The sequence below is a fragment of the Peromyscus eremicus genome, chromosome 5 (assembly GCF_949786415.1).
Source record: "Peromyscus eremicus chromosome 5, PerEre_H2_v1, whole genome shotgun sequence".
Classification (NCBI taxonomy): Eukaryota; Metazoa; Chordata; class Mammalia; order Rodentia; family Cricetidae; genus Peromyscus; species Peromyscus eremicus.
The window spans coordinates 103,625,141-103,646,577 of NC_081420.1; the positions used below are offsets into that span (position 1 = coordinate 103,625,141).

The window sequence follows — 21,437 nt, forward strand, 5'->3', positions numbered from 1 at the left end:
TGATGGAACAGTTTGAAAACTCCACAGAATTTAAAAACATCAGAGCCCTGGTCCTCCTATCACAGAAAAGGAATCATTTGTATCTCATCCTACTACTAGGTACAAGCTATTCAAGCCTGTTGTCTCTTGTTTTACAGTGTCATTCCTTATATGCAGGCAACACATTTTACCCACTACCCAGTTCAGGACCACCTGAGTGATCTAATTGAACTACTACTCTCTATCAAGTCCTTGTGAACATCTCAAACACAGGTTTTTGAGAGCAGTATTTTCTTTTCAATGGGCTAAAGACATCAGCGAAGAACTGCTGAATCTTTTAACATACGCATGTTTAACTTTTAATGCAAATGCCAAACTGTCTTCCATGACTGTCATTTTGCATCTCCTCCAGACAAATGTGAGGGTGCCAGTGTCTCCATATCTTTTCGACCACTTGGCATTATGGCTCCTGAGGCTGATTGTATTGAATGGGTGTGAAGGAACGTCTCATTGCAGATGTTTCAATGAAAATTGAGCCTCTGTTCCCTGCTTCCACTTGCTCCTGTTCACTCCATACTTCCTTCCATAGAAATGCACCTCAGCATCTTTATTTCACATGTCTGCTATGGCCTTGGAAATTACCAGCAGAGGGTCTCTGAATGAAGGTGCAGTGAATAACCAAGCACATGGGTTCCACCCCTCCCCCAGCTGTCTTAGTTATTGTTCTAGTGCTGTGAAGAGACACCATGACCAAGAAGACATCTTGTAGTAGAAATTATTTAATTCGGAGCTTCCTTACAGTTTTCAAAGGATGAGTCCATGGCCACTATCCTGGTGGGCAGCATGGCAGCAGGCAGGCATGGTGCTGTGGGCTCTTGCTGCAGCTGAGAGATTGCACCCTGATCCACCAGCAGGAGCCAGAGAGTTAGACTGGGCCTGGCATGGGTTTTTTGAAACCTTAAACCCCATCCCCATTGAAATACCTTCTCCAAAAAGACCATGCCTCCTAAAGAGTCCACCAACCGGGAACCAAACACTCAAATATATGAGTCTATAGGGGTCATTGACATTCTAACCAGCACACCAGCTGAGCTGTGAAAAAGTCTCCTATCAACAAGAAGCAACAGGAAGCCCAGGATACATGGAGAAACTACTGAGAGTAGGGAGAATAGCCGCCATTAATGGCTGGGACAAGAGACTGGGCAGGAATGCATTGGAGCTGCTACAGAGTAACAGTAGGAAGTTTGAATTATTAGAGGAGGCTGGGAAAGGCATGGCTGTGTCATGCTAGGAAAAACACAAAAGAACTAAGGAGGGAGTGCCCGCCACTGAACAGGCTCTGGGTGCATGTGTGTGGAACATGGAAATCAGTGAGTCTGTGGAGAATGCTCAGCGGGCCTGGAGCCGCACTCACCACGCGGAAGATTGCCAGGGCTGGCAAAATCCCCACGCTTCCCACCGATTCCAGTCCAGGCACTCGGGGAGTTCCTGCACAGTGCTCCAATGTCTGAGCTAGACCCCTCCCGGGTCCCCCAGCCACACCACAGACCGCCAGCATGCTGCTGGCCCCAGCAGGAATAGAAGTCAGAGGAGAAAACTTTTCCCACCCCCAGCCGTGACCCCGCCCACAGCTTGGTTCCGATTGGCTTTCTCAACCGCCTCACCACGCCCACCGAGGGCTCCTGAAGTACTTCAGCCGTCTCTGAGACCAGTCTTGGGTAGTCCCGGGAAAGGGTTCAGCTCCGCAATTTCCGGTTCCAAGCTGGTGGCCTCAGGTCTTAGAAGGGTTTCCTCTGCCTCTAGACGTCTTTTTTTTTTTTTTTTTTTTTTTTTTTTTGGTTTTTTTGAGACAGGGTTTCTCTGTGTAGCTTTGAGCCTTTCCTGGAACTCACTTGGTAGCCCAGGCTGGCCTTGAACTCACAGAGATCCGCCTGGCTCTGCCTCCCGAGTGCTGGGATTAAAGGCGTGCGCCACCACCGCCTGGCCTAGACGTCTTTTTTTAAAACCTGGATGTGACGATTTGTATTGAAGAAGCCGAGAGAAATAGAATCGAAAGCGTTTTAAGATGGCGAACCGTACGGTCAAGGATGCCCACAGCATCCATGGCACCAACCCTCAGTATCTGGTGGAGAAGATCATTCGCACGCGGATCTATGAATCAAAGTACTGGAAAGAAGAGTGCTTTGGACTTACCGCTGAACTTGTAGTGGACAAAGCCATGGAGTTAAGGTTTGTGGGTGGTGTCTACGGTGGAAACATAAAGCCAACTCCTTTTCTGTGTTTAACCTTGAAGATGCTTCAGATTCAACCTGAGAAGGATATCATTGTTGAGTTCATAAAAAATGAAGATTTCAAGTATGTCCGGATGTTGGGGGCACTTTACATGAGGCTGACAGGAACTGCAATGGATTGCTACAAGTACTTGGAGCCTTTGTACAATGACTATCGAAAAATCAAGAGCCAGAACCGGAATGGGGAGTTTGAACTGATGCACGTAGATGAGTTCATTGATGAACTTCTGCACAGTGAGAGAGTCTGTGATATCATTTTGCCCCGGCTGCAGAGACGCTCTGTGCTGGAGGAAGCTGAACAACTGGAGCCCCGAGTTAGTGCTCTAGAAGAGGACATGGATGATGTGGAATCCAGTGAGGAGGAGGAAGAAGAAGATGAGAAGCTGGAAAGAGTCCCATCACCTGACCATCGACGACGAAGAAGCTACCGAGACCTGGACAAGCCACGGCGTTCTCCTGCACTGCGCTACAGGAGGAGTCGGAGTCGGTCTCCCAGGAGGCGAAGTAGATCCCCCAAAAGAAGAAGCCCTTCTCCACGCCGAGAAAGGCATAGGAGCAAGAGTCCACGACGCCATCGAAGCAGGTCCCGAGACAGACGACACAGATCCCGCTCTAAATCCCCAGGTCACCACCGTAGTCACAGACATAGGAGTCACTCCAAGTCTCCTGAAAGGTCTAAGAAAAGCCACAAGAAGAGCCGGAGAGGAAATGAGTAATGGATTCATTTTGACTTCTGCCCAGATGGCCTCCTGTGGATATGAGAAGAATAGGTTTAGTGAAAGGATCAAGATCTCCTCTTCAGGCAGCTATGCGTATTTTGGGTTTTTAAAACATCAAGTCGTTTGGTTGGTTTCTGTTTTGTTTTTATTTTAATATTACAGAGGTGGTGCTAAGTTTTGTATCTCTTTGAATTATAATCAACATCTTTGAAGGATGTTTTTGACCAAATCAAGGTCAGGTTTTGACCTAACCAACTATGGTTATTCATACTTAAAAAGGGTCAAGAGGATCTGGGAGTTGGGGAGATTCATGAGAATGAAGAGATATAGCCACGTGGTGATCCTTTTCTTATTTGTAATTAAACCAGACACAGTTGTCATTTTTCTTTAGTTTCTGCTTTCTCTATGAAATCCTGAGAGTTCTGTGGTTGATACTGCTGCGACCCAGCTAGTAAAGCGTAGTAATTCCTAACTTCTCATTAACTACTATGGTGGTATTTTGTTTGTACTGAAATGTGATTTTAATTGTATGTTAATAAATAAAGTTGCCTGGGGGTTCAGAGCTATTAGAGCCATAGCAAGAGCGTGGCGGTGGTGGCGCACACCTTTAATCCCAGCACTTGGTAGACAGAGCTAGGTAGATCTCTGTGTGTAAAAGGAGACAGCCAACATTGGAGACACACGCCTTTAATCTCAATACCATAGAGGACCTGGAGGGCTGTACATACAGGCAGTGATGACGCAGTCATGTGTTTGGGTTTACAACCAATGAGAAGGCAGAACAGAAAGATTATATAAGACAAACACAGAGGAAGTAGGTCCCTTTCGGAGAGCTCTTTTGACTGAAGAGGATCGCTGAAGCAGGAAGGTTGAGGCTCTTAGCTCTGACCTCTTGGCTTTCTTCTCTGAATCGGCTCTGTGTTTCTTATTTAATAAGATGGTTGGTTACATCTACATTTGGCGCCCAACGTGACAAGAATCCATTAAAAACCACTTAACTTGGCTTGACAGCAGGTCTGGTTTCCCGCCTGGGCGGCCGGCTCCCTAGCCCAGGCCCGGGTCGGCTTGGCCTCAGGCCAGACTGACAGTAGCCCCAAGCGGTTAGCTTAAAGCCAGTGCTACAAACAACTCAGGCCTGCCCTTTCGAACAGGGCCCCTGCCTGTAAAGCTACCGCACGTGGTTGGAGCTTAAGGAAGCCAGAGCCAAGCCTTGACTAGGCTCAAGCGGGAACACGTGGCTGGATTCAAGCTCTTAGGAAGAACTTGTGCTATTCTCTCTCTCTCTCTCTCTCTCTCTCTCTCTCTCTCTCCCCTTCTCTCTCTCTCTCTGTCATGTATGAATATGTACACACAACTGTCCAATATACACAGATTTGAGACTCTTTTTTCATTCTACATATTTACTATGGTCTTCCTCATCATCCACAAAAGGCTTCTGAGTGATGCCTCACTGGGTGACAGAGCACATGGGGACCTTCCCTCAAGTCATGCTACATAGCTTCCCAGGATTAGGAGAACACACCAGGTTGTCCAGGTAACATAAATAAACTGCTTCTGTAATTTTGAACATGAGGGATCTTACATAGCCCAGTCATTCCTTCGGTTGGAGAGAGAAAGAGAGAGAAAGGGAGAGAGAGAGAGAGAGAACGTCTTTTCCTAGTATGGGCTAAAAACACAAAAATACTGTCTGGAACAGAGAAAGTATTGGATGGAGACACTGAATCTGTAGATTTCTTTACTGATTAGGTGAGGCAAGTGAAACCATGGCTGCACCATGCCAGTGTGAATCTGCAAACCATTAAAGAGAAAAGTCTACTGTTCTGGGCTGTGGGTGCACTAGACCTCAGGGCTAGACAGAAGGAGCCAAGAGTAGCCAGTCCTCAGGTGTCCCTAAAGTCTGAGGTTGCTTACTGCCTCATCCAGGAATTCCTAGTGAGCTGCTTCAGAATCTTTACCCTGTACTCTTTCTGTATCCAGGCAGAGTTCCCTAGGGCTTTGAAACTCCTGTTCATAGGCCAGTATCTCAGCTTTATCATTGGCTCTGAGAGCCCAGAGAGTCCCTGTGTTAGAAAAAACAGGGCCTAAAAATGTTGCTCAGGTGGATATACATGTCTCTAAATGTCTCCAAATTTGATCTCAGTGAACTTGCTACTAGTGTGGGTACAGAGTGGCAGAGAGATGAATAGGAGATGGGCACTTAAGGAAATTACAGAAAAATAAACAGAAAAATATGATGAAAATGATATTATAGAACAAATGGACTTAACAGACACCTATATAAAATTCCATCTGAACACTACAGAGCACACATTCTTTTCAGCAACTCCTGGAACTTTCTACAAAATAGGTCATATATTAGGATACGAAGCGTATTTTGACAAATATAGAAAACTGAAATAATTTGTCCTATTTTATTACAATGGAATAAAATTTTCTACCCAGAGCAAAAGAAAGTATAGAATACACACAGTCTCATGGAGATTGAACAATAAACCTTTGAATGATGAATGTGTCCTTGAAGAAATAAAAAAGGACAGTGAATATTATAAAAATGAGTGGTTGGGGATTTAGCTCAGTGGTAGAGTGCTTGCCTAGCAAGCACAAAGCCCAGGGTTCGATCATCAGCTCTGAATAAAAGATTTTAAGAATGAAATGTAACTGAAAAGGAAACAAATGAAAACAAAAGACAGCAGACAAAGTCTCGAGGGAGACATAGCAGTCCATGGGGTGGGCATCTGCAGGCCTAAGTGCCAGGGTATAAATTTCCAATGTCCCAGCCCTTCTCCATCTGTGGGATCCTCTGCTCACACCTGCTTAGAGATCCAGAATCTCCAGTACACCCTTCTGCTTCCTGCTCCCCACTCCTTCACCCATGCTGGATCTGTGACAAGGGAGTTACCATGATTTGGGGTGAGGTTTGGGGTGAGGGTGACTGATATTCAGAATGACTTCAGAGTCCACGCTGTGCCTTCTGGAGGGGAGAGCAATAAAAAAGCAAAATGATAGGTGGCTTTATCAGCCTGATAAGCACAGACTCTCTCACCTCTGTCTGGTCAGTACAGGTCTCCTGTGACAATATCTTCCTCGGCCCCATAGAGATCCCACCTACACCTTTTGGGTACAAATTCCTACCTGGATGAGGTTCACAACTGCTCCTGTTGTGTTGGGGACCGATTCCGGACAGCAGTGTCCTTACTTTATCAAACCTTACAAAGGCAGGAAGTTCCTGGCCTAACCCGCGGGCTGTACAACTTCCTGGAGTACCTGCTAATCAGCCAGCTGCAGGGGCCTGGGACCAAAGTGACCTCACCCTCCCTTAGGAATTTTCCATCCTTCTCTCCTTGCTTCCCCTGTTCCCCCTCCCTGCCTGAAGCCCTGTTTATAAGCCTCAACACCCAGTCAATAAACGGAGACCTCGACGCAACTCAGACTGACTTTGTCTTCCTTTACGCGCCTGGTCTCCTTTCTCTCTCGCCCCCATTGATCTTTCAGGAGGTGCCTCCTCGGGTCTCATCAAATAACCTGGCCCGTGGGACCGGGCACTGTTGGGAAACACAGTGCATCCCACAGCAGCACAAACTCAGGCTAAGGAGCTAGCTGAGCCGTTCTCAATCTGACCCTTTGTGGTGGGGAAGGGCATGTGATCCTTGCACATGGGTCCCATATCTCATATCCCACACATCAGATATGTACATTACAACTCATGACAGTAGAAAAATTACATTTATAAAGTAGCACTACAATCATTTTTGTTTTTTTTAATCCTAACCAAAACTTTCCTTCCCTCCCCTCTCCCCTGTTCCTCCCCACCTACTCTACCCTCCACTCCATGCATTCCTCCACCTTTTCTCTTCAAACACCAGCTGGCATCCCATGGATTTCAGTCAGCCCTGGTATATCACACTGCAGTGAGACCAGGAATCCCCTCCTCCCCCAAGCTTAGATGAAGCATTCCTGCAGGAGGAATGGGTCTTCAATGCAGGCAACAGAGTCAGACACCCCCTGCTCTCACTGCTAGGAGCCCCACAGGAAGACCAAGTCACACAACTGTAACATATATGTAGAGTGCCTAGGTCAGTCCCATGAAAGCTCTCTGCTTGTCAGCAACACAATAATTTTATGGTTGGGGGTCACCACAACAGCCTTAAAGGGTCACAGCATTAGGAAGGGTGAGAACCACTGAGCTAGCTGATCATGCCCCTGGATTAACTTCCTGACTTCCTGAAGGCCGTAGCCTGTGGGCTTCTGCTTCTCCTCCTGTGTTCAGTGTGAGACTCTGAAAGGGGAAGATGGGAACAGGGTCAGAGCTGCAAACCTTTGCAGAGTCAGAGACTGAGAGGGCAGGAGGCAATGGATCAGGGAGGGAGGAGCATATGAGTAATGACAGACAGCTGTGAGGGAGAATGCCTGAACTAAAGCCCACAGGTGGTCCTGCAGCACACACAGGTCAGTGATGCCCAAGGACACTCAGCGTCGAGGAGTAGAACAGTGTGAGGGACTCTGATGAATGCTGGGCCTGGAGGTCAGATAGACAAGGCAGATGGTCAGGAACAGAGGGACAAATGGGACATTTCCCTTCTCTATGTGTGGCTGTGGTTAGACTGTGGTGGTTGGTGCTGAGAACCCTTGGATAACAATGAAATTACTAACACCTTTAAGACATCATTTGGATCTTATGACTTATCACATTGGTCAGAGAATTACCCGGGTGCCCTCAAAAGGATTCTGAAAAGTTTCCTGTCCCAAAACAGAACTAGAGCCCTCCAGCCTCACAGCACAGTGCTGAAATGAGAGGCCCAGAGTCCCGTCAATGTGTCTGACCTTGGGCAAAGATGCATCTTGGCTTGTAAGGCAAAGAGTATGTGGTCTGGGCCTGTAGCATAGTCTTCAGGCCCTTCCAGAAACTGAGCCAAGAGAGTACCAGGGCAGAGTGTGTGAGCAAACCTTCATGCCTCTTCTTCCTAGATATTTTACTGTGAACTCACAAATTCCTGCCTCATCCCCCGCCTAGTCAGAGACACTCTAAGGAAGCCATACTTCCCTCAGCCTGAGACCCTTACCTGTAGATTTCTGGGTTCTAAGAGTCACTTGGCATTATAGTCAACAAGATCTAGTGCAATCATTCATGATTGCTCTTCTGTACAGTTTTGGTTCAGGTACCTGGACTCTGAACCACAGACAACTGTAAGAAGACACAGAGTTGTATCACATCCTCTTCTATCACACCCAGATCTGACTCATCCACAGGGCCATCAAGGTGACAGTATCTTTCTTACACATGCTCCCTAGGATTACTTTAAAAGATAGGTGTGAACAGGGTGTAGTGGAACAAGTCTGATAATGCAGCACTCCTGTTGAGGCAGAAGAAATAGGAGACTCTCCAACTGACGTCTGGCAATCTGGCAAGAATCTGTTCATACAACAAAATCCTGAGGATGTTCAGGCAATGAAGGGTTGCTGGGGCAATAGGCTCAGGAAGTCCATCCCTTCCTCAGCATCTCTGGGTGGGTAATGGATACTGGGGAGGAAAGAGACATTTCCTTTAGTGATGTTGCTACCGGCAAACCACCCATACTCCTGTAAATAAACCCTCATCCAATTAGTTACTCTAATCAAACTGATTGGATGATCAACAACTATTTAAAAGACAATAAAGTAGAAGAGTGACCAGTTGACAGCAAAAAGGAGAAGATGAACAGTAAGAGTAGTAGAGGAATGAAAAGGAACTAAAACCTCATTCACACGTTTGAAAATGTCATCATGAAACCCATTATTATGGATCATTAGTATATACTAAGAGAAAACTTAGAGAAAAAAAGAATTCCAACACAATAATGTCTTTGCAGATTATCTACATCAAGACACCATTACTTTTGTAGAGAGATGTTTTTAAAAGGGAGTATTATAAGATCTTCCATTGTGCTGCAGGCCTAAGCATACTCAGCTTTATTCCTCTGCCAGGTGTAATAATACAAGGCTCTAGGAACCCCACTACGAAGACAGTGAACCTTGTTTACATTCCTGGTGGACTTCTATCCAGTGCACATCAGCAACCACACGTGATCCCATTCACCAACAGAGAAGGGGTTCTTAGCATGTAACTCCAGATGCCTCCCAAACCAGATGCATGGCAACTGTAAAGGGAAGACTTCTTGCCTGACTGTGTCTTGTCCTCTCCTTGGGTGCCTCTCTTTAACACTGTGCTGCAAACATCTGTTCTTTCAAATGCCCAATCTGAAAGTGGACTGCTGGGAAGAGGAGACTCTTGGATCTATTGAGCTGTGTGAAAACCACACATACATCTCTTGGGATTCAGCTCTTCTGAGTCATCACTCAGGTTGGGGTTGACTTTGGGATTTTCATGCTGCTGTAAGCAACATCTGTTACCCTCACACCATACCCCAATAAACTCATTGGTCACCCAAGAAATGAAAAAGATTGCCAGCTCTGCTTCAAAAAAAAAAAAAAAAAAAAACAACCAAAAAGAGGATAAACGTGCGCACAAATCTTCGGTTTTCACGTATTGGTCACAATCTAACCCTTCTTGGGCTGGGCTTATCCACCCTCAGACTGAAAGGACACCATTCCACTAAATGTCATTTCAGAGACAGCTGCTCTTTGTGAATGAATTGTCATGATTGTGCCATGCCCCAAGTAGGGCCATATCTTCAAGTTTTATCTAAAGCTGTAACAGTGCCAGACATCAATGGTGGATTCAGTGAGCTTCATATTCTGAGAATCCATATGTCAAGGTGTGTCATGTAGGCAGTAATTCACTGAGGATAGAGGGTTGAGCTTTTGACCTTGGAAAGATGTAGGCAAAATCCTCTGATGCATGTATATGGCACTGCTCTGGCCTTTTTCACATCAGTTGTCACAAAAGGTGATGTGGATCAGATGGAGGAAGCACTCTCAGAAACACCATGCTGATTTGAAACTTTGGTCTGTCAAATTCTACAGTGTCCAAACATGATACTCTCTGTGAGGTGAGGTGCCAGGGAGATGGGAGCTTGTGGACATGACAAACCCAGAAGAGCCAGAAGGGCTTAGCTGGACACTTCCCTTCACCTTTGGTGGTGGAAAGAATCGAGGCTGTCTGTAGCATGAATCTTAAAAGTTCTTATTAATAAAATCAAAACCGAGGCCAGTTATTGGGGTCAGTGCTGGTAGATCAGAGAGACAGAACAAGTCACAGCTATCTCACCTCGCCAGATCCTCAGCTGGTCTTGTCTCCTCAGACTGGAAGCCTCCGTGTCCTCATCCCAAAGGCTCTCAGCTGAAATGTGCTTCTCGAAAGCCTGAATCCTTAACCAGCCAAATGCTTAACCAGCCAAATGCTTCTAGTTTCTGGTCTCCACGCATTACATATCTTTCTGTTTTTGCCATCACTCCCTGGGATTCAAGGCTCACTTCTCGGGATTAAAGGTGTGTGTCACCATGCCTGGCTCTTTCCAATGTGGCCTTGAACTCACAGAGATCCCAGATGGATTTCTCCCTCTGGAATGCTAGGATTAAAGGCGGTGAGTGCTACTATTTTCTGGCCTCTGTATCTAGTGGCTGTCTGTTCTCTGACCCCAGATAAATTTATTAGGGTGCACAATATTTTGGAGAATACAATACCACCACAGCTGTCTAAAGAGTGCATAGCATCCAAGGCAATCCCAGTCTGAGACAGAGAGGAGTTAGCAGATTCCTCATGTTCATCATCCACCCTCACTCAAATCAGAACTTGCACAGCCCAGGTTTATTAGGGTCATTAGATGAAAATGGTGATTCTTGCATGTTCTACCCTAGATACCATGGAGTAGACAGGATACAGCACAGCCTGACTGAGGTGCTGGGAGAGGGGAGAGCAATTCCTCTGAGTGCAGGAGGATGGCTGCCTGATACTTCCACTGCAGTCTGAAGGCATTATGGAGCTCCTTTTGCAAACACCCCTGTGTGTGCTTAGGGGGCTCACAGGACACTTTAGAATTTCAAGAGCCATATTATTTTTGAAGAGCTTCAATATAAAATGATCCACAGATGATCAAATCCAGCCATTTATATGAATACCTTTGTCGTTTTGAGCAAATGTATAAGACATTGCAACCATGTCCAATTGAAGTGTGAGGATGTTTCTGTCACTCAAAACAGTTCCTTCTCACCCCTTTACACTGGCTATTGTCCTGAACCATGTTTCCTGCCAACCCCCTAGCTGCTTTCTGGTTCTGGGGTAAGAAAAGGACCACAATTTAGACATTTTAAATCTCTGTGTATGCTGTCACAGAAATGGAATTATTTGCCTGTGCCACAAGTGTGCTTGACATGTCACGTCGCCTGTGTCTCGAAGACTCTTCCACTGTGACATCAGGTAGTGTGGGAAGAATGAGATGCCCATTCTCATCTCCATCTTCCCTGAGACTGTCTGCACAGTGAGTGCCCTCTCACCCTGTCCTGACCTGCTGACTCTCTGTTCACCTTGTGAACTCCAGCAGTGTGAGGATAAGAAGGCACGGGAAAGTGCCTTGTTCCTGGGAACTACTGAGGTTCTCAAGGGACACAATTCATACCCCTCTGCCTCACATAGGTTAATGTTCTCTTTGGCCACAAATTGTACCTAATGGTTCCCATTGTCTGTAAAATCATGTGAGTAGGTGGGATGGCTCCTCTGGCTGTTGCTTTTCAGCATGGGGAAGTGGGAACAGTTTCATACTGGTCACACAGTGTACACTGCAAGATTTTCAGGGTGCACACACTCATTGAGGATGTTGAAAATCTTCTGTTCTCTTACTGGAAGAATGAGCCAGTGCCTCCCTGCCTAGTTCTTGTACAGTTGCTGTGAAACATGTCTGGATGTTGTAGCTCAAAACCTACTGTGGGATTAGAACTCAAGCTCCTTCCACACCAGCCTGTGCTCCCTCCTTCTGTAATCATCCCCATGTGAGCAAAGTAACAAGTATCCAGGCAGAAGAGCATGCTTTATGTTATTATTTATTTATTTATTTATTTATTTATTTATTTATCTAATTTGAGAAAGGTTGCACTATATTATATTGATTGTCCTAAAGTTCACTTCACAACCAGCATGGCCTGAAACATCACCCAGTCCTTCAACCTAGGCCTGAGATTAAAAGAGTGGGCAACTACTCCCTGACCCAGGAAAACAAGTACCCTCCCAGTCCTTTCATTGCTGTTTTAAACCAATCAACCATCATCAGTGATGATTCCTGCAGTGCCCTTTTCAAACACCAGGGGGCAGGAGAGTCATGAGGATTTTTAGCCAGTCTCTCTGGCTTGGTAGAGAGAAGAGCCCTTCCTAGGAGTAAAGATGAAATGTGACCCTTACTTCCAGGGGAGCCTGAAGGCATTACTGATCTCCTGCTATAAACACACTTCTGTGGAGGTATGCATTTCTGAGGATGAACAGGACACTCCACCAAGGAGGTTTTATACTCTCAGTAGCCCTTACCATTGGAAAATTTGTTGTCAGTTAAATATTCTTTTAACATCATGACTTGGTTAATTTGCATAAGGGTAAGAGATAAGCAACAAGCCACTTCAAGGATGAGAACAATTATTTCATTGGAAAATTCAGCTTTTGATCCTTTATGTCTCTGGTCTCTGCTCCCTACAACCACTTGACTACTTTCTGATGGAACAGTTTGAAAACTCCACAGAATTTAAAAACATCAGAGCCCTGGTCCTCCTATCACAGAAAAGGAATCATTTGTATCTCATCCTACTACTAGGTACAAGCTATTCAAGCCTGTTGTCTCTTGTTTTACAGTGTCATTCCTTATATGCAGGCAACACATTTTACCCACTACCCAGTTCAGGACCACCTGAGTGATCTAATTGAACTACTACTCTCTATCAAGTTCTTGTGAACATCTCAAACACAGGTTTTTGAGAGCAGTATTTTCTTTTCAATGGGCTAAAGACATCAGCGAAGAACTGCTGAATCTTTTAACATATGCATGTTTAACTTTTAATGCAAATGCCAAACTGTCTTCCATGACTGTCATTTTGCATCTCCTCCAGACAAATGTGAGGGTGCCAGTGTCTCCATATCTTTTCGACCACTTGGCATTATGGCTCCTGAGGCTGATTGTATTGAATGGGTGTGAAGGAACGTCTCATTGCAGATGTTTCAATGAAAATTGAGCCTCTGTTCCCTGCTTCCACTTGCTCCTGTTCACTCCATACTTCCTTCCATAGAAATGCACCTCAGCATCTTTATTTCACATGTCTGCTATGGCCTTGGAAATTACCAGCAGAGGGTCTCTGAATGAAGGTGCAGTGAATAACCAAGCACATGGGTTCCACCCCTCCCCCAGCTGTCTTAGTTATTGTTCTAGTGCTGTGAAGAGACACCATGACCAAGAAGACATCTTGTAGTAGAAATTATTTAATTCGGAGCTTCCTTACAGTTTTCAAAGGATGAGTCCATGGCCACTATCCTGGTGGGCAGCATGGCAGCAGGCAGGCATGGTGCTGTGGGCTCTTGCTGCAGCTGAGAGATTGCACCCTGATCCACCAGCAGGAGCCAGAGAGTTAGACTGGGCCTGGCATGGGTTTTTTGAAACCTTAAACCCCATCCCCATTGAAATACCTTCTCCAAAAAGACCATGCCTCCTAAAGAGTCCACCAACCGGGAACCAAACACTCAAATATATGAGTCTATAGGGGTCATTGACATTCTAACCAGCACACCAGCTGAGCTGTGAAAAAGTCTCCTATCAACAAGAAGCAACAGGAAGCCCAGGATACATGGAGAAACTACTGAGAGTAGGGAGAATAGCCGCCATTAATGGCTGGGACAAGAGACTGGGCAGGAATGCATTGGAGCTGCTACAGAGTAACAGTAGGAAGTTTGAATTATTAGAGGAGGCTGGGAAAGGCATGGCTGTGTCATGCTAGGAAAAACACAAAAGAACTAAGGAGGGAGTGCCCGCCACTGAACAGGCTCTGGGTGCATGTGTGTGGAACATGGAAATCAGTGAGTCTGTGGAGAATGCCCAGCGGGCCTGGAGCCGCACTCACCACGCGGAAGATTGCCAGGGCTGGCAAAATCCCCGCGCTTCCCACCGATTCCAGTCCAGGCACTCGGGGAGTTCCTGCACAGTGCTCCAATGTCTGAGCTAGACCCCTCCCGGGTCCCCCAGCCACACCACAGACCGCCAGCATGCGCAGGCCCCAGCAGGAATAGAAGTCAGAGGAGAAAACTTTTCCCACCCCCAGCCGTGACCCCGCCCACAGCTTGGTTCCGATTGGCTTTCTCAACCGCCTCGCCACGCCCACCGAGGGCTCCTGAAGTACTTCAGCCATCTCTGAGACCAGTCTTGGGTAGTCCCGGGAAAGGGTTCAGCTCCGCAATTTCCGGTTCCAAGCTGGTGGCCTCAGGTCTTAGAAGGGTTTCCTCCCCCTCTAGACGTCTTTTTTTTTTTTTTTTTTTTTTTTTTGGTTTTTTTGAGACAGGGTTTCTCTGTGTAGCTTTGAGCCTTTCCTGGAACTCACTTGGTAGCCCAGGCTGGCCTTGAACTCACAGAGATCCGCCTGGCTCTGCCTCCCGAGTGCTGGGATTAAAGGCGTGCGCCACCACCGCCTGGCCTAGACGTCTTTTTTTAAAACCTGGATGTGACGATTTGTATTGAAGAAGCCGAGAGAAATAGAATCGAAAGCGTTTTAAGATGGCGAACCGTACGGTCAAGGATGCCCACAGCATCCATGGCACCAACCCTCAGTATCTGGTGGAGAAGATCATTCGCACGCGGATCTATGAATCAAAGTACTGGAAAGAAGAGTGCTTTGGACTTACCGCTGAACTTGTAGTGGACAAAGCCATGGAGTTAAGGTTTGTGGGTGGTGTCTACGGTGGAAACATAAAGCCAACTCCTTTTCTGTGTTTAACCTTGAAGATGCTTCAGATTCAACCTGAGAAGGATATCATTGTTGAGTTCATAAAAAATGAAGATTTCAAGTATGTCCGGATGTTGGGGGCACTTTACATGAGGCTGACAGGAACTGCAATGGATTGCTACAAGTACTTGGAGCCTTTGTACAATGACTATCGAAAAATCAAGAGCCAGAACCGGAATGGGGAGTTTGAACTGATGCACGTAGATGAGTTCATTGATGAACTTCTGCACAGTGAGAGAGTCTGTGATATCATTTTGCCCCGGCTGCAGAGACGCTCTGTGCTGGAGGAAGCTGAACAACTGGAGCCCCGAGTTAGTGCTCTAGAAGAGGACATGGATGATGTGGAATCCAGTGAAGAGGAGGAAGAAGTTGAGAAGCTGGAAAGAGTCCCATCACCTGACCATCGACGACGAAGAAGCTACCGAGACCTGGACAAGCCACGGCGTTCTCCTGCACTGCGCTACAGGAGGAGTCGGAGTCGGTCTCCCAGGAGGCGAAGTAGATCCCCCAAAAGAAGAAGCCCTTCTCCACGCCGAGAAAGGCATAGGAGCAAGAGTCCACGACGCCATCGAAGCAGGTCCCGAGACAGACGACACAGATCCCGCTCTAAATCCCCAGGTCACCACCGTAGTCACAGACATAGGAGTCACTCCAAGTCTCCTGAAAGGTCTAAGAAAAGCCACAAGAAGAGCCGGAGAGGAAATGAGTAATGGATTCATTTTGACTTCTGCCCAGATGGCCTCCTGTGGATATGAGAAGAATAGGTTTAGTGAAAGGATCAAGATCTCCTCTTCAGGCAGCTATGCGTATTTTGGGTTTTTAAAACATCAAGTCGTTTGGTTGGTTTCTGTTTTGTTTTTATTTTAATATTACAGAGGTGGTGCTAAGTTTTGTATCTCTTTGAATTATAATCAACATCTTTGAAGGATGTTTTTGACCAAATCAAGGTCAGGTTTTGACCTAACCAACTATGGTTATTCATACTTAAAAAGGGTCAAGAGGATCTGGGAGTTGGGGAGATTCATGAGAATGAAGAGATATAGCCACGTGGTGATCCTTTTCTTATTTGTAATTAAACCAGACACAGTTGTCATTTTTCTTTAGTTTCTGCTTTCTCTATGAAATCCTGAGAGTTCTGTGGTTGATACTGCTGCGACCCAGCTAGTAAAGCGTAGTAATTCCTAACTTCTCATTAACTACTATGGTGGTATTTTGTTTGTACTGAAATGTGATTTTAATTGTATGTTAATAAATAAAGTTGCCTGGGGGTTCAGAGCTATTAGAGCCATAGCAAGAGCGTGGCGGTGGTGGCGCACACCTTTAATCCCAGCACTTGGTAGACAGAGCTAGGTAGATCTCTGTGTGTAAAAGGAGACAGCCAACATTGGAGACACACGCCTTTAATCTCAATACCATAGAGGACCTGGAGGGCTGTACATACAGGCAGTGATGACGCAGTCATGTGTTTGGGTTTACAACCAATGAGAAGGCAGAACAGAAAGATTATATAAGACAAACACAGAGGAAGTAGGTCCCTTTCGGAGAGCTCTTTTGACTGAAGAGGATCGCTGAAGCAGGAAGGTTGAGGCTCTTAGCTCTGACCTCTTGGCTTTCTTCTCTGAATCGGCTCTGTGTTTCTTATTTAATAAGATGGTTGGTTACATCTACATTTGGCGCCCAACGTGACAAGAATCCATTAAAAACCACTTAACTTGGCTTGACAGCAGGTCTGGTTTCCCGCCTGGGCGGCCGGCTCCCTAGCCCAGGCCCGGGTCGGCTTGGCCTCAGGCCAGACTGACAGTAGCCCCAAGCGGTTAGCTTAAAGCCAGTGCTACAAACAACTCAGGCCTGCCCTTTCGAACAGGGCCCCTGCCTGTAAAGCTACCGCACGTGGTTGGAGCTTAAGGAAGCCAGAGCCAAGCCTTGACTAGGCTCAAGCGGGAACACGTGGCTGGATTCAAGCTCTTAGGAAGAACTTGTGCTATTCTCTCTCTCTCTCTCTCTCTCTCTCTCTCTCTCTCTCTCTCTCTCTCTCTCTCTCTCCCTTCTCTCTCTCTCTCTCCCCTTCTCTCTCTCTCTCTGTCATGTATGAATATGTACACACAACTGTCCAATATACACAGATTTGAGACTCTTTTTTCATTCTACATATTTACTATGGTCTTCCTCATCATCCACAAAAGGCTTCTGAGTGATGCCTCACTGGGTGACAGAGCACATGGGGACCTTCCCTCAAGTCATGCTACATAGCTTCCCAGGATTAGGAGAACACACCAGGTTGTCCAGGTAACATAAATAAACTGCTTCTGTAATTTTGAACATGAGGGATCTTACATAGCCCAGTCATTCCTTCGGTTGGAGAGAGAAAGAGAGAGAGAAAGGGAGAGAGAGAGAGAGAGAACGTCTTTTCCTAGTATGGGCTAAAAACACAAAAATACTGTCTGGAACAGAGAAAGTATTGGATGGAGACACTGAATCTGTAGATTTCTTTACTGATTAAGTGAGGCAAGTGAAACCATGGCTGCACCATGCCAGTGTGAATCTGCAAACCATTAAAGAGAAAAGTCTACTGTTCTGGGCTGTGGGTGCACTAGACCTCAGGGCTAGACAGAAGGAGCCAAGAGTAGCCAGTCCTCAGGTGTCCCTAAAGTCTGAGGTTGCTTACTGCCTCATCCAGGAATTCCTAGTGAGCTGCTTCAGAATCTTTACCCTGTACTCTTTCTGTATCCAGGCAGAGTTCCCTAGGGCTTTGAAACTCCTGTTCATAGGCCAGTATCTCAGCTTTATCATTGGCTCTGAGAGCCCAGAGAGTCCCTGTGTTAGAAAAAACAGGGCCTAAAAATGTTGCTCAGGTGGATATACATGTCTCTAAATGTCTCCAAATTTGATCTCAGTGAACTTGCTACTAGTGTGGGTACAGAGTGGCAGAGAGATGAATAGGAGATGGGCACTTAAGGAAATTACAGAAAAATAAACAGAAAAATATGATGAAAATGATATCATAGAACAAATGGACTTAACAGACACCTATATAAAATTCCATCTGAACACTACAGAGCACACATTCTTTTCAGCAACTCCTGGAACTTTCTACAAAATAGGTCATATATTAGGATACGAAGCATATTTTGACAAATATAGAAAACTGAAATAATTTGTCCTATTTTATTACAATGGAATAAAATTTTCTACCCAGAGCAAAAGAAAGTATAGAATACACACAGTCTCATGGAGATTGAACAATAAACCTTTGAATGATGAATGTGTCCTTGAAGAAATAAAAAAGGACAGTGAATATTATAAAAATGAGTGGTTGGGGATTTAGCTCAGTGGTAGAGTGCTTGCCTAGCAAGCACAAAGCCCAGGGTTCGATCATCAGCTCTGAATAAAAGATTTTAAGAATGAAATGAAACTGAAAAGGAAACAAATGAAAACAAAAGACAGCAGACAAAGTCTCGAGGGAGACATAGCAGTCCATGGGGTGGGCATCTGCAGGCCTAAGTGCCAGGGTATAAATTTCCAATGTCCCAGCCCTTCTCCATCTGTGGGATCCTCTGCTCACACCTGCTTAGAGATCCAGAATCTCCAGTACACCCTTCTGCTTCCTGCTCCCCACTCCTTCACCCATGCTGGATCTGTGACAAGGGAGTTACCATGATTTGGGGTGAGGTTTGGGGTGAGGGTGACTGATATTCAGAATGACTTCAGAGTCCACGCTGTGCCTTCTGGAGGGGAGAGCAATAAAAAAGCAAAATGATAGGTGGCTTTATCAGCCTGATAAGCACAGACTCTCTCACCTCTGTCTGGTCAGTACAGGTCTCCTGTGACAATATCTTCCTCGGCCCCATAGAGATCCCACCTACACCTTTTGGGTACAAATTCCTACCTGGATGAGGTTCACAACTGCTCCTGTTGTGTTGGGGACCGATTCCGGACAGCAGTGTCCTTACTTTATCAAACCTTACAAAGGCAGGAAGTTCCTGGCCTAACCCGCGGGCTGTACAACTTCCTGGAGTACCTGCTAATCAGCCAGCTGCAGGGGCCTGGGACCAAAGTGACCTCACCCTCCCTTAGGAATTTTCCATCCTTCTCTCCTTGCTTCCCCTGTTCCCCCTCCCTGCCTGAAGCCCTGTTTATAAGCCTCAACACCCAGTCAATAAACGGAGACCTCGACGCAACTCAGAATGTCTCTGTCTTCCTTTACGCGCCTGGTCTCCTTTCTCTCTCGCCCCCATTGATCTTTCAGGAGGTGCCTCCTCGGGTCTCATCAAATAACCTGGCCCGCGGGACCGGGCACTGTTGGGAAACACAGTGCATCCCACAGCAGCACAAACTCAGGCTAAGGAGCTAGCTGAGCCGTTCTCAATCTGACCCTTTGTGGTGGGGAAGGGCATGTGATCCTTGCACATGGGTCCCATATCTCATATCCCACACATCAGATATGTACATTACAACTCATGACAGTAGAAAAATTACATTTATAAAGTAGCACTACAATCATTTTTGTTTTTTTTAATCCTAACCAAAACTTTCCTTCCCTCCCCTCTCCCCTGTTCCTCCCCACCTACTCTACCCTCCACTCCATGCATTCCTCCACCTTTTCTCTTCAAACACCAGCTGGCATCCCATGGATTTCAGTCAGCCCTGGTATATCACACTGCAGTGAGACCAGGAATCCCCTCCTCCCCCAAGCTTAGATGAAGCATTCCTGCAGGAGGAATGGGTCTTCAATGCAGGCAACAGAGTCAGACACCCCCTGCTCTCACTGCTAGGAGCCCCACAGGAAGACCAAGTCACACAACTGTAACATATATGTAGAGTGCCTAGGTCAGTCCCATGAAAGCTCTCTGCTTGTCAGCAACACAATAATTTTATGGTTGGGGGTCACCACAACAGCCTTAAAGGGTCACAGCATTAGGAAGGGTGAGAACCACTGAGCTAGCTGATCATGCCCCTGGATTAACTTCCTGACTTCCTGAAGGCCGTAGCCTGTGGGCTTCTGCTTCTCCTCCTGTGTTCAGTGTGAGACTCTGAAAGGGGAAGATGGGAACAGGGTCAGAGCTGCAAACCTTTGCAGAGTCAGAGACTGAGAGGGCAGGAGGCAATGGATCAGGGAGGGAGGAGCATATGAGTAATGACAGACAGCTGTGAGGGAGAATGCCTGAACTAAAGCCCACAGGTGGTCCTGCAGCACACACAGGTCAGTGATGCCCAAGGACACTCAGCGTCGAGGAGTAGAACAGTGTGAGGGACTCTGATGAATGCTGGGCCTGGAGGTCAGATAGACAAGGCAGATGGTCAGGAACAGAGGGACAAATGGGACATTTCCCTTCTCTATGTGTGGCTGTGGTTAGACTGTGGTGGTTGGTGCTGAGAACCCTTGGATAACAATGAAATTACTAACACCTTTAAGACATCATTTGGATCTTATGACTTATCACATTGGTCAGAGAATTACCCGGGTGCCCTCAAAAGGATTCTGAAAAGTTTCCTGTCCCAAAACAGAACTAGAGCCCTCCAGCCTCACAGCACAGTGCTGAAATGAGAGGCCCAGAGTCCCGTCAATGTGTCTGACCTTGGGCAAAGATGCATCTTGGCTTGTAAGGCAAAGAGTATGTGGTCTGGGCCTGTAGCATAGTCTTCAGGCCCTTCCAGAAACTGAGCCAAGAGAGTACCAGGGCAGAGTGTGTGAGCAAACCTTCATGCCTCTTCTTCCTAGATATTTTACTGTGAACTCACAAATTCCTGCCTCATCCCCCACCTAGTCAGAGACACTCTAAGGAAGCCATACTTCCCTCAGCCTGAGACCCTTACCTGTAGATTTCTGGGTTCTAAGAGTCACTTGGCATTATAGTCAACAAGATCTAGTGCAATCATTCATGATTGCTCTTCTGTACAGTTTTGGTTCAGGTACCTGGACTCTGAACCACAGACAACTGTAAGAAGACACAGAGTTGTATCACATCCTCTTCTATCACACCCAGATCTGACTCATCCACAGGGCCATCAAGGTGACAGTATCTTTCTTACACATGCTCCCTAGGATTACTTTAAAAGATAGGTGTGAACAGGGTGTAGTGGAACAAGTCTGATAATGCAGCACTCCTGTTGAGGCAGAAGAAATAGGAGACTCTCCAACTGACGTCTGGCAATCTGGCAAGAATCTGTTCATACAACAAAATCCTGAGGATGTTCAGGCAATGAAGGGTTGCTGGGGCAATAGGCTCAGGAAGTCCATCCCTTCCTCAGCATCTCTGGGTGGGTAATGGATACTGGGGAGGAAAGAGACATTTCCTTTAGTGATGTTGCTACCGGCAAACCACCCATACTCCTGTAAATAAACCCTCATCCAATTAGTTACTCTAATCAAACTGATTGGATGATCAACAACTTTTTAAAAGACAATAAAGTAGAAGAGTGACCAGTTGACAGCAAAAAGGAGAAGATGAACAGTAAGAGTAGTAGAGGAATGAAAAGGAACTAAAACCTCATTCACACGTTTGAAAATGTCATCATGAAACCCATTATTATGGATCATTAGTATATA

At 46.2% G+C, this 21,437-nt stretch overlaps 2 protein-coding genes across 2 annotated transcripts; both read left to right on the forward strand.

Moving 5' to 3' along the window:
- The first annotated feature begins 1,970 nt into the window (after positions 1-1,970).
- Positions 1,971-3,899, forward strand: LOC131910709 (pre-mRNA-splicing factor 38A-like). The gene has a single exon (XM_059262606.1). The coding sequence runs from the start codon at positions 2,045-2,047 to the stop codon at positions 2,984-2,986; it is 942 nt and encodes a 313-aa protein (XP_059118589.1). The 5' UTR covers positions 1,971-2,044; the 3' UTR covers positions 2,987-3,899.
- Positions 3,900-14,587: 10,688 nt separating this feature from the next.
- On the forward strand, positions 14,588-16,513 carry LOC131910710 (pre-mRNA-splicing factor 38A-like). The gene has a single exon (XM_059262607.1). The coding sequence runs from the start codon at positions 14,662-14,664 to the stop codon at positions 15,598-15,600; it is 939 nt and encodes a 312-aa protein (XP_059118590.1). The 5' UTR covers positions 14,588-14,661; the 3' UTR covers positions 15,601-16,513.
- The last annotated feature ends 4,924 nt before the right edge of the window (positions 16,514-21,437 follow it).